Source organism: Pelodiscus sinensis, chromosome 1 (assembly GCF_052426305.1).
Source record: "Pelodiscus sinensis isolate ZL-2025 chromosome 1, ASM5242630v1, whole genome shotgun sequence".
Lineage (NCBI taxonomy): Eukaryota > Metazoa > Chordata > Testudines > Trionychidae > Pelodiscus > Pelodiscus sinensis.
The window spans coordinates 146,699,292-146,713,259 of NC_143052.1; the positions used below are offsets into that span (position 1 = coordinate 146,699,292).

Here is a 13,968-nt window from a genome sequence, read left to right on the forward strand (position 1 = left end):
CAGAGAGAGCCTGGGACTGTATGGTGAGGACTGCTAACTCAGAGAACTTGTATAGCAGAGTAAAGCTGTACTCATCTTGCTTTACATGTGTACATAATAAAAAGAAGCTTAGCTGCCCATTCCAGCAGATTGCACATGGAGAATGAATCCACTGTTCATCCTGCTCCCCTTTACAACCTAGCTTTGTTGCTTTTTACAATTTTGACAAATGATTAGTTAAGGCGACAAGTAGTCCTGTAGCACCTTATAGACTAACAGATGTATTGGAGCATAAGCTATCATGGGCGAAGACCCACTTCATCAGATGCAGATAAGTTAAGGAAGTACCTCATTGTCATTATATGCCCATTGGCACAAAAGCAAGCCAGGCAAATGCTATTACACAGGGTCACCACATCTGCTCGCAGTAGAAAGGACGTTTCTGTGATGTTGTGAACATAGAGGCATGTCTGGGAAGGCAGAGAGAAAACTTTGGCTTGTTTTTCTGAGCAGATGACCGCAAACTGATAATCTCCCATATCCTGAGAAGAGGAAGGAGAATGCATGACGAGTTTCCTTTTTCTCATTTTTTCATTATCTTCTATGCTGTTTGGGTCCCTCCATACTTCATAGGGTGGATGTATCAATGCTCCCATGCAGTCCAGGCATGAAAAAGTCAGCACTGCTCCCTTCAGCGTCAGAACTGTACCTGTAAAATACAATTCTCTAGCTTTGGCATATGCTTTTCCAAAAAATCCAGTGGTCACTAATAGTACATGTGTCTCATAGCCTGTTTTGCATCCCAGTTTTCCCTTTATGGATACTACAGGACATCTGAGCCCAAGTAAGCTAAAAAGCTGCACAGCCAACTGCACCAAGTAATTTTTTGCTTCAAATGAAATATTTTTGCAGCCATGCAGAGATGGTGAGCCAGTTATTGAAAATATTTCAGGCAACATTCAATAAAAATTCAATATAAAATAGAATTGAGAGATAAAAATAGACCATTCTATTACCAGTAGGGTTATTCTTTACAGAGCAATTTCTAGTGTTTATCCAAGTCTGGGTTTAAACATGCAACTGAGGTGGCTCCTATCCTTTTCTTGTGAAATATAAACTACAGTTCCTTACATCTAAATTTCCTCCCACTCTTCCTAGTTAGCGCCCCTTAAAATTGGTAATACATCCTGTCCCTCCGTGGTGTTTACACCCCTCCGGTATCCCCTGTAACTTAGCCAAGATGTGGTATGTATCGTTCAATATTTTGCTGTAAATTATACCCTTTACCTGCCATCATTACCTCCCTCTTGTTTCTCTGGCAATGACACCCCCAACCTGATCACACTATTCCAGCTGTGGCTGGATCAGAACTGTACGTAGGAGGACTACAACCTCTATGCTCAGTGACAAAATACTTTTGTCTATGCTCTTCAAAATTATACTGGCCTCGTTTCCCAGCCATATCTTCAAACTCATGACTAATCTGCTGCCTACTGCTAGCTCTAGGCGTCTCTGCTTTCTGCGGTTCCCCCTGCCATTTAGTATATGTACTTGCAATTGTTGCTCCTCACATGTATTAATTTGTATTTTCCAAAACCCAGTCTCATTTGTTCTCTGCCCTTATTTCTACTCTCATGGCATGGCTTCCTCAGTGTCCATAACTGCCTCATAATTGTACCTTGGTGCAAAAGTAAGGCTTAGTTTATTCTGCCACTACTGTTACAAACAGCTGCAGGTTTGTGCTGAAAGCTAGCACTGCTCTAAGAGAGAGGCCTGTCTGTGGGATCAGTGCACAGGGCTAGAAGGCAGGACTTCCTGAGTTCTTTAATACTGGCTCCCTCTTAACATTGGCCAAGTCGTTTATTGTCTATGCCTGTTGCCTCGTGCAGAAATGGGAGCAGCTCCCTATGTCACAGGGAAGGAATAATTAGTTAAGGTTTATGAAGGCTTTTTAATGTGAAAATAACTAGTTGTGCTAATCACTGTGTCTACACCTAAAAATACCTTCTACTGGAATTTATTGACATTTCTGTTGCCACATGATACATCAAATTCTTAATACATTCAAGGGAATCCTAAATACACTTTCCCAGGTGGAAACTATTTTTCCAGTCTGAAAAAAGTCTCGTTTCCAGGATCTTACAAGGAATGTGCGGCGCTCTAGGTAAGATCTAATCTTTACCTTTGATAAAACAGACAGCCCTAGGTCTCTAAATTACATCTATCAATGTTACAATCACCTCTTTATATCCCTCTGTGCACTCAGTATAATGAGTGGGTTAATATTCACTACATGAGAGATTTTGGTCAGAAAAACCCGATAAAAGCAGATATTTATATCCTACCCTGCTACAGAGACAGACAAAGAACAGGAAAGCAGACAGAAACTCTTACCACTTGGAGACACCATGACCGGTTCTGTCTGCCTTAATTCCTCAGTAGCAGGCAGATTAAGGGAGATGATTAAGACCATACCGAGGCCTGTTCCAACCCACAGACAGGGGGAGACAGTAGAGTCATTCTTCCGTGCAAAGGTTTCCATAAAGTACAAAGCTGTAATTGCTTCCTTAGACTCCTTGTCGATACTGGAGACACTAGAGCTTCGGGAACGGCTGAAGGTGTTTTCCCGGTTTTCTGTTTAAATAAGGTAAATACAATCGAGCACATATGAACTGGCTGGGCTGGAGCACGGACACAAACCAAATGAAAATGTTGTACGTGGACATCACTGACTTGTTATGGTCTATGGGAACTATTTGATACTTGCATGGTCTTAATTTTCTTCCGGTGCATAAACAACCGTGAGACCTCTCCAGACAAATCAACCTGTTCCAAGTAGCTGCTAATTACAGAGATCATCAGAAGCTAACTGGAATCTGCTCAAGGGATCTCTCCTAGACTCTCATATTACCAGTGTATTTAAAATTAAATCATGTACCCTATTACAGGACATGAAATGAGGGCTTGGTGCCAGCATCACTGTCCTGTTGCACATGCCCTTTGCCTTGCACCAAACACTGCTATAGCTATGTGTGGAGTACCCCTCCTTAGTCTGGGATGTTCTTGGCAGCTGGGAGGAGGCACTGACCCTTGAACTGGCCCATTTCAGGCATTTCAGGCCCTTGCCCCCCAAATCACCTCTCACTCCCCATACAGTGGAGTGAGAAAGTTGCTCTGCTCCTCAACCAACTCCACACCACAGGGTTGGACCACACATAGCTTTTGTGTGTGTCTTTAGAGGCTGCTGTGACCGCCACTTAGAAATAGACACGCACACTTGCCCCACACCAAACTCACTAGGCATTTCTCAAAGGAAAGGGGCCTCTTCCCAACCCTTCCCGGAGGGTGTTGAAGGCACCGATCAGGGCCATGGTGTCCAACATGCCAACCACATGTGGCTATTTGGCCAGCTGAGAGTGACTAGTTTGCTATAGCCAGAACTGGTTGGACATCACGGGATTAGGGTTATGCTCACTCAGCCTTGTCTATCATCAGACCAAGCATCTGAGAAGGGACTGCACAGTGAAGGATCTGGGTGTGGCATTAGGACATGTGGGGAGGGAGCAGGAGATGGCTGCAGCAGGTAGAAGGGGGTTGCTTTTTGGCTCTTTTTTATTTCTTGGTACCCAAGGCAGCAGCTTAGTCTCCCTGACAGCTTGGTCTGCTCTGAGTTAGGGATGTTACATTTAGTTTAATCAGCTAAGCTTTTGCTTATCAGAGATTCAACTAGTAACTTATATCCCTACTCTGAGTATTGCTGCTACTGATCTCTCATCTCTAATGCCTTCACTGTGCTTCCTGAACAAGAAGAAATCAGCGACCCAGGGTAATCTTTGCAAGACAGGCTTGGGCCAGCTCTGCAATCTATCTAAACCGAGGTAGAGGCAGACTCTGGCTTACAACACAACACTGAAAGTTACAGGTGCTTTTCTGCAACACAAGAGGCTAGAAGCTAAAGCATACTACCAGATATACAGTTCCTGCTCGCCTGAGGAAGTGATCGTTTAGGGATCCCTGTCCCACAAGCAGCATCTGCTGTGATATTAAATTTCCTTCTCCACCCCTCAAGCCTCTGTACTAGTGGCAGAAATTAGCCAGTTGCCAGCACCCCCCTGAGAATTACTGGACAGGCGCACATCACAGCACTGCTATACAGATTAAGGTCTGGAAGCTGAGGGGTCAGTATCTATGCTGAGTGAGGCCATTGCCTTGCGAAACACCGAGCTGTGCAATACTGCAGGATTTTAGTCCCCCCACGCTAAAGCGAAACTTGTGTCTGGTTCAGGTTCCAAGTTCCATATGCTCCCCAGCCAGCGAGTTTACATTCAACTCTCAGTGCAGGTATTACTGCTGCCGTCTGATCTTGACTCAACACTACTGTACAGGCCTGCATAAAAGCTGGGGGTGGCTGACAACTGAATCTACTGCCTTGTGAATGGCCGTGCCCCAGGCCTTCACAGATCTTGCCGCACTCTAGCCACAGGGTTGGAGAATGTTCATCAGCAAAGCACCAGTTGCTGACCAAAGAGGGCTAATGCAAAGTGTTCCAGACCCCACAACCCAGAGTAGTCCAGGGCCTCATTTCCCGCACACGATGCACAGGCTGTATGTATTTTTCCCTTTAATAGCTGGTATTAATGACAAGAGCATGTAAAAAGCAAACATATTGATGTTCAGGCTGTGAAAGGTGCTGAAGGGACAAATATGTCTGCTCAGTCTGTGTAGGCGACCTGCAGAGTGTTTAAAATACATGATGTGCTATTTGCATGTGTCACAGGACTTTTTCCTTCCTTTAAATAAGAATAAATGTTCCTTGCTTGTGTGGTACAATTAACTAATGCCTTTTTGCAGAACTGACGTTAACAGGTATAATCTTTAGGACGCTTTGGGAACATGTCGTGCTGTTTTCCATTAAATACAATATTCAGATTCAATTTCAAAAGCTCAACATGACATCTCTTAAACTTTGGAGTCATGAAAGATTTTTGAATAGAAACACATAATTTAAAGAAAACCACGTGACCTTCCAAGCCTGCTCTAAAACCAAGTAAAAACCCCACCCCTTCTTGGAATTTAGCTTTAATAATCAGCTGATAAAGTTCAGGTTAGGCCTCTCCTCAGATGTGCTGTTCCTAGGGCTCCTCCCTCAAGGTCTCTCACACTGTAGATCTGCTCTCTTTCTCTTTTCATAGAGCCACTCCCTTTTATCTGAGTGAGATATAAAAGCACCTGCCTCAGTCAATTAGCTGAACTCCTCTAAGCCTTTTCCAGCAGGCTCAATGGCTGCTAATAGGGAGGTGTGCTTCATCTGTTAGCAGGAGTGTTGTAGGCAAAATCACAAGCAGTTCTTCCAATCTACTCAGCAGTGATAAGGCCTTAAATTGAGCTTTGTGTCCAGATCTAGGCACCATAATTTGGGAAAGATGTAGACAAATTTGAAAAAGTCCATAGAGGAGCCACATGAATGATTAAAGGTCTAAAAAATATGCTGTATGAGGAAAAATTTTAAAAAATGGGTTTGTCTAGTCTGAAGAAGAGACAATGGAGGGGGACATGATAAAATCTAAAAGGCTGTTATAAAGAAGAGGATAAATTGATCTCCTTAGCTACCAATGACCAGTCAAGAAGCAATGGGCTTTAACCGCAGCAACTGAAGTTTAGGTTAGACATTAGGAAAAACATCCTGTCAGGGCAGGTAAGCACTTACGGCAAGTCACCTAGGAAAGCTGAGCAATCTCCAGCACTAAACCTTTTTACAAGAAAGTTACACAAACACCTAGTCTAGATATTACTTAGTCCTGCTTCAGTTCAGGTGACCTGTTGAGTTCCTTCCAGTCCTACACTTCTATGATTGTTAGGCAAGCATGGCCAACTTGATACAGCCTTTTCCCCGCCATAGTCAATGCTTTCGCTCCTGGACAATCTTACTCCTAAAGTCCCTCTGATGACCAGAGGACTATCCATCTGCAACATCTCATTCTTCATGGTTATGAACTCCTTGATATACCTCCAAAACTAGGACAGACAGAGCTTTCCCAGTCTCCCTGCATTTCAACGGAGCAAAATAAAACAAGTAAACTGCCCCTAATCACAGGGAATTATATCTGCTGGGTAGGCCTTGAAGTCCTTGTATTCACAGGAGACCTGTATGGATTCTCATTCTTTAAGGCTCTCATGTAATATCCAGCCCTCTTACATCAAAGTCTGGGTGGACTACGAGTCCACCTAGCAATTGTATCTGCACTCAAGCCATGAACTGCAAACATGGCTCACAGATATAAAGTGGATATCCACAAATTTGCAAGGCTGCCACTCCTGCCCTCATGTTCTTTAATTCAAGGTTGTTTCTCTCCCTCCACCTTCCCTCCCCCAAACCCTCTCTGCTGAATACATCAAAATATCCCACCCTGCTTGAGCAGGCTGCTCTAAAACAAAGTCCATGTGCTGAATAGAGTCACCTCACCACCCTCCTTGAGTTTGACATCAAATAATAAAACCTTTAGCTCCATCTCCTCAGGTCTCACTGCTCCCTCCAGACTGCTCTGCCCACACCTTCCCTTCTCTTATGGAGAGAGTGCTCCCATCTCTGACACACAGGGGACAGTTAACAAGCTACTCACACCGCCACATTAGAACTCACTTAATGTTTCCCAGCAGCCTCAGAATTTTCCACCAGGTGGGACGGATGTAGTTGCTGTTAATGTAAAAAATAGCTCAGCCACAAAGATGGCAGGTCATGCTGTGTGCATTCTGTATTATATTGCTCTGTACACTAGGGATGTCAACGACTAGCCGACTATCTGATAAGCAAAAGCTTATTGGATAGTTGACATGCTAGTCGACAAGTCACTTCACCTCCACCACTGCCTCTATCACAAAGAGGCAGTGGGGGGGGGGGGGCAAGGAGAGGGGGTGCTGGAGGGAGCTGACTTAAAAGCCAGTTCCCTCCAGCTCCATGGGAGGGGGCAAGGGCACAGCAGTGGCCATCTTTGAAATGTACAAGAGTTCCCGCTGGGATTCTTGTGCTTTTCAAAGCAGCAGTGCTGCATGGAGCCTAGGGCCAGCTTGGGTCTCTGAGTCCCTCACTGACCCCCAGGCTCCATGCGGTGCTTCTGCTTTGAAAAGTACAGGAGTCCCCAGCGAGGGCTCTTGTGCTTTTCAAAGTTGGCAGCCACATGAAGCCTGGGGGTCAGCGGAACTCCCAGCTGGCCCCAGGCTCCACGCAGCGTTTCAATCTCTGAAACGCACAAGAGCCCCTGCTGGGACTCTTGTACATTTCAAAGGCGGAACGCGGTAGTTCTTATTAACTAATTGAATAGTCGATGGAAATCCCATTTACTATCTGATTAGTTAATTAATTGAAATTGAACATTCCTACTGTACACAAGGGCGTTCAAGTATCTTCATTGTATCTTCTTAATATAGATTGTTTTGTGGACTCCTCCTCTTCCCACTGATGATCATAAGGGCTACTGCCACCCCTCCCAATTATGAACACAGAACAGCTCCTTGGCAACCAAAGGAATGTATTGCCTGGGCCAGCGCTCTTAGGAAATAAATCTATTTACAGCTCTCTTTAATAAGGTCAATTTTGTTACCCTTCATTTCTCTTCCCCAGTCTGTCCTGTTTTTCTTTCCAGGGCAAATGTTCCTCTGCTACCTCATCCCGTTCTTCTTGTCTCTTCCCGTTATATGGTGCTCTCTCCCCTGAACATGCTTTTCTACCACTAAATTTCCTTGTATCCTGGATTCATGGCCTGATAACCAGACCTCCTCCACCCATTTCTTCAAACCCTAGATGCCTCATTTTCTTCTGCCCTGAGCAATCTCCTCTTGCTACTGGTTCCTAATTCCTCTTCTCCTCCTAGTAGATGGAGCTACGCTTGCTCTTTCTCCCAGCTTCTAACTGCTTTTATAGGTCTCTGGGCTCTTTCTTAATACCTGTAGAAGCAGCTCGAAACCAGAGAAATGCAGCCACGACCATTCAAAAAAACAAATCTCCACAGACCCTTTAGCAGGTGCTTCACAAATTACAGTTTGGTATGACATGTTGTATGGTATCTGTTTATCCATTAGATAGCCCCCGCCAACAGTTGCTTTTATTCTCATTTGAAGCTTGCCTACTGCAAAGTGGCATGTAGTGTGTACACTGATTATGCCATCCAAATGACTAATAATAAATTCTGAGCTTCAAAGTAGGCGTAGTAGGCCTGTCAGGCTACCTCTGCCCAACTAAAAACAACTATCCTTTCTCCTCAATGTTTACATTCAATTCTGCCCTATATATGGATTGGGTTATTCAGACATGGCTTGACCTACATGAATCAATTGTTGGTTTATAACATTAATTTGCTTGTCATGTTATGTTCACATTTTTGTCAACAGCTTGTGGAGAAACATTTCTGACAAATAAAATCAGTGTCTTGTATCTGACTTCCCCTGACTGTGGAGCCTCTATTACCCCCTCACAGCGACAGAAAAATACAGGATACTTCAGCTAACATGTTAGGATAAAAATGCAGGCAGTGTTGTCAAGCCTTACCTTTCTCCATCCATGTGTAAGTGGCATAGTGACGCTCGTCATGTGAGAATGTACTGACTCCATGTAATTGCTGAAGCATTGCCCGTCTGGAAATGTAACCTACTGCCACAAAAATGCATGCATTGCAAAAGGACAAGAACAATTGAGCCAACCATCATCATGACATTTATATGAAAGCAGCACCGAGCAATTACAGTCTAGCGCAGTTTTCTTGCCAGACACAGTGGTCCTGTGGCAGTTAGCTGGAAGCTTTAAAAGAAAGTTGGATTTGGTTTTGGGGAATATTAAAAAGGCAATTCAAATATAACATTTCCCATGCTTTAATTTATGGAAATAAAACCCAGACTTGCCAACTTTATAGACCAGTCTTAAAATGAATAATGTTTTCTATTCTCTTTGGCTTAGTGGAAATAACAGCACAGTTTCCTCACTGTCCCATGCAGACTTAAAAACAAAAATACTAATGAAAATGTATATGCTGCTGACTTACACAGCTTTAGGGAAATATTCTCCTTTCTGTTCTCATTAGCTTCTGCATGGGCCTTGAAAGAGGAATATGCCCCTGTAAATCATCTCTTCCATGGAGGTGACATTGTGATTGTGTGTCAAAATAACAGAATAAACACTAACGAGCAAGCATAAATCCTTCATGTTTCCAGTCAGGAATTGTGAAAGCAAAAGTATTACTTGTTATGAAGAGAAAAATACCAGTGACTAAGATGAATCTTTGCACTGTAATGTCTACATTCACCATCCGAGAGCCCTACAATTAACACATTTGGAGTTCATTTATAGATGATTGTAGTGTGTAGTTTTACATTAATGAATTAAGTGTATACCATTGATCTGCTAATAAAGTCTGTCAAAGAATGAAGCCAGTGCTCTGTATAAAAATCGGGATATTTTGGAAGCAAAGTTACATAGTTGAAAATGCTTAGGCACTTCTGTAAATCCCAAGCACTCAACATCTCATTTCATGGAAGCCAATGCAAATATTAAAATGTTTTTCCTTAGTGTTATGAGTTTGTTTGTAGCAACACAAATCTCTGACAGTCAGTGTAAACAAACAGTCCTAAAATTAATCCTAAACTTTTGATCACATAGACATGCAGACAGAAATGGAACCAAATAATTGATGGCAATGCTTCAGCAACACAGAGGAGCAAAAGGGTAGGAACTGACACCACAGGGCAGTGAAACATTTAAGAATGCTGCACATAGATTTGGATAAAGGAACATTTCTAAACACATTTTACTGGTGCCACGCTAAAGCTACATTGCATGTTAAAGCAATTCACTAGAAAGCAACAAGAGTTGTTTTAAGCACAAACAAGTACGCTGGAAAATTAACTGGGCATTTATAGTGAGTGTCCTGCTACTGAACAGACTCAGGTAGTTCCCTACTTCACATTTTCAGTTGTATTGGTAACCATGTGAACTCATTATTAATGGAGTATCTTCTACATCAGAGCAATTTTGTCTACTAACATAGGGCCCAATGGTGAGAGGTGGTCACCAGGCCCCCTCAGACTAACTGTTCACTTGTTAGTATGAAGATTCTGTACCTTATTCGCCACCAGGTCACACAAGTTGAAGCCTGATATAACTAATGATTTCAGCAGGGTTTACTGAGAGAAAACTGGTGTGAAATGATGGAGAATCAGGCTGTCAGAGAAGATACTGAAGGCAGAACATTTGGCCCTGTCGCTTGAAATCACCTGTGCGCAGGCCTGGGTTTTGTGGTTCAGTCTATTTTAAAAATAATCAGGATCCGTGAAAGCAAAAATCCCACTTAATATGAAGACAGACGGAGCCAAACCTTTTCATTGCATGATCTATATTCCCCATCAGAAACACTCACCTATTTCATTTTCAAAGATTTCGGTGTTCTATTGTATGAATCACTTGCCTCTACATACACAATTGAAGTGTTTTCACATTCAAATGACTATGAGCTTGAGCTGAATTTGGATTTCAAACACTCCCAGTGTGTGGGCTGCTGAGATCTGGGCCCATCTTTAATTCAAAGATATCAAACTCTTTAGAGCTTATATAAGAGTCTGAAACTGCTTATCAGAGTCCTAAAATATCCCCTTGTCTTCAAGCACTTTCCATTTATGCACGATGCAATTTGTATGTCAGCAAGGATTTGAGGTAAGCTTTCTATGTAACACTGCTTAAGGGCAAGGAGAGTATAAAGAGTACTTCAGAAAACAAAGTTATCTGTTCATTTATATGGGAATCAAAATATCTCATTTTGTTTCTTGAAGCATGCAACCTAAAGCATTTTAAAATTCAGTTTTGGCTCTGATGGGTTCCCTACCTGCATATTTGTTTGTACAGTAACTATTTTAGGAACAGTAACTTTGAAATGCTTTGCATTTGGAATTACTATACTTGCATAATGTTAACATCAAATAAATGCAAGCACTTCTAAACAGGTTGTCCCTGAGTGCAAACTGCTAGACCCCTGCACAGATACTAAATTTGCATCCACTTCCAATCCGCGATCCACAAACATGATCTGCGGATATCTACATCCACAGATATAAATTGCAGATTTGCAGGGCTGTACCTATTGCCTCAGCAAACCACATTAACTGGAACTATAGAGACACAGGGGATCCTCTGACTGTATGCTTCACTTTTACAATGTGTCAACATTACTTCAGATATTGGAAAACAATTTCTGTCTCATATAATTAATTGCTAGCAAGTGAAGCAATTGCAAATAAATTCCTCAAGGCACAGTGCAAAACAACAGTCTCAGTGTTCAGCTGGGTCTAGAGTGTTTCATTCAGTCATCTTAACTTGGGAATGAAATAGATAAGGAGTTGTATTACAATTAAGCAGACATCATATAATTTTCAGATAGTAAATTTCCTTTTATTTTTGTTCACTTTAAAAGTAAGGGAAATGTGATAGGTCTCTAGAAAGCTCAGGTGGGTAACAAGATATTTTAAATCTAATGAGAAGAATCACACTGAGAAACTATTCCCAGACCAAAAAACTTATAACAACAAAACTGTTCCCCCTCCATCTGTTGTTGTTTACTTAGTATATTACTAAATTGACTATCAATATTTGAGCCAGGGCCTCTGTAAAACTACTCATGCACATACTTTGAAAGAAAAGGCAGGAGGGAATGGGAAAAATTTGTTTGTTTTCCCATTTAAAGTCAAAACTCTCTCATCATATCCATAGCCAAGGAAGGATGCAAACCAGTGGGGTGAACTACACATTGCTGGAAATGTTTATGCTCCATTCTTGAACAATGTATGGGATACATGGTATGGTTCTCACGCTAGGTAGTGTGAAATTGGGCAGAGGAAGGTGAAGCTCTGGCAGAAGGTGCTGGAGCAGCCTTCTAATGGACAGTTTTTGTCTTTTGGGGGAAAAGTCTTTTGCTCCAAAAGGTACAAAATTTCCTCTTTAGAAGCATTTATCTGACACTCAAGACTGAGTCACTTCTAATAGGAATGAGCTAGCAGGAGTCAGAGCAAGGACAGAGACATGCAGAGAGGTGCTTAGGCACCTAAACCCCACACTTAGGCACCTAAATTCTAGTTCTGGGCACCAATGTGGTCCACAAAACTCCTGCTCAGCTGCTGCCTAGCTCTGTAAACAGTTCATTTTGGCAATTCTCACTGATGTGTCAGTTGAAGCCCTTAAACTAGTATTAAAAGTGTAGTAGGTCAGGATTTATTGTCATGTTGTCCTGACAGATCTCCTGCTCCATCAATGGTGATAACAAGAAGGCCGCATGCGTGTCTACTCGGTCATGTGGGCCATGTTGACCTGAATAATTAGTCACCCCAACAGACTCAGAGAGCCCGCAAAGAACTCAAATCAGAGAAGCATCTAAGATGCTTGGCCAGGTTTATTGTTAAGCAAAGTACAGTGATAGTTGTCAGTAGACTCTGTTGGTCCACTATGCATATGTACCCCCTGACAATGGTTCAGCTCAGTCAGTGGAAGGTTCGCCCCCTAGGCCGGACAAAGACTGTGCTTCCAAGACACTTCTTTATACACAGGTACAAACAAGTTTCACCTAACTCCTGACATTGTCAGTTTACCACCCTCTGACACTATTTAGGTACCACCCTTCACCTTGCACCTCCTGGTTTGATTATATCATCTCTATCCATCATCCTGTCATTTTAGATCCTTTCCTGAACTATCTGTGGGAGTGTGGGTACCAAGGTATTGCTTAACAAGCTAGTGGTACTGTCCTTTTGGAATGTGCTTTCAACATATGCCCAGTACCAATTACTGTTTTACAGTCAGTACCTAGTACCAATTCCTGTTCTACACCTGGGCCTATTACCAATTAATGTTTTACACTGTCAGCCCTGTTTGTGCCAAGTTCTGTGAGCAGTGTCTGCCTCTTGTTCACAGTTTAGCTTTGCTTAGTATTAGACAAGTTTTGTCCTTTGTTAGCTAGGCCTCAGGCCTCAAACCAGGCCTGTGTTATATGGGCTTTTGTTTCAGGCCCTTATCTTACTACAGAGGGATTAGCACAAACAACACAGAAGAGGAGGCAGATTCAAGCAACCTCTACTTAGCACAGGTAAGGAAATAAACACATGTCAAAATGCTTTATATAAATCATCTATTCAGAAGATGAGGTAGAAGGAAAAAAATGTAGGCTTTGTCTACGCTTTGCCAGGGACTTGCCCATCACTTTATTTCTCAGCTATCCCTATCTGTAAAATAAGGTTTAAAGTGCTGCCATGGCAGCATGGTCATGGCACCCATGCTGGGACAGAGCTCTCCCAGAGCTCTAGGTAAACCACCTCCACAAGAGGAGTAGATAACAGCACTGGGAGCCCGTTTACAGTGGCACATTGTAGCGCTGTAATTTGCTGTGCTTGGGGTGTGCACGTATTTTTTTCATATCCCTGAGAAAGAAAGGTACAGCACAATATTAGCATCCAACAAGCCTTTTAAGCCAAAAGGCATGTAATCCCGAAGTAGCAAAAAACAAAACAACACACAACAGCAGCTAGAACAGAAGAATTACTACAACAAGAAAGTCAGTCATTCCACTTCAAGTGGGAGAAAATGTAACATTTCAAATACAAAGTGGCTGGCACCTGCTCCCTCCCAAAAAGGTATACCACCTGCCCCACTGTCTTATCATAACCAGACAAAGGTTAGGTGAAACAAAAGAGAGCTACACAAAACCAAGGAAGCAGGACATCTTCTGAAGACATTCAGCATGCTACTGATAGTACTCCTATGCTGATAAGAGTTCATCAGCCCTACACTCAGACAATGGAAAACACCAGGTGGCAATTCCATCTCATTAACTAACAGGCCTCTCCAGAGAACAAGAAGCTGTGTGATCAGGAAGGCTCAAAGACAGTAGCTATTGACAATCTCCAGACAAAAGTATTTCTCAGAGTTTTTTTTATTCTATTACAGAGGAGACAGAGTGCTCTCCC

At 42.6% G+C, this 13,968-nt stretch overlaps 1 protein-coding gene across 7 annotated transcripts in view; it reads right to left on the reverse strand.

Annotated features, from left to right (window-relative positions):
* Nucleotides 1-13,968, reverse strand: part of STXBP5L (syntaxin binding protein 5L) — a 451,312-nt gene that overhangs the window by 10,748 nt on the left and 426,596 nt on the right. For 6 of the 7 annotated variants that reach the window (XM_075905178.2, XM_075905171.2, XM_089772224.1 and 3 more), the window contains 2 exons: nucleotides 2,374-2,613; nucleotides 328-688 (listed from right to left, as the gene is read on the reverse strand). In XM_075905178.2, the coding sequence (XP_075761293.1) occupies nucleotides 328-688; nucleotides 2,374-2,613 (601 nt within the window). Of the gene's footprint in view, nucleotides 1-327; nucleotides 689-2,373; nucleotides 2,614-8,521; nucleotides 8,621-13,968 lie in introns of all 7 variants that reach the window. The other variant, XM_089772234.1, reaches the window with a different exon arrangement.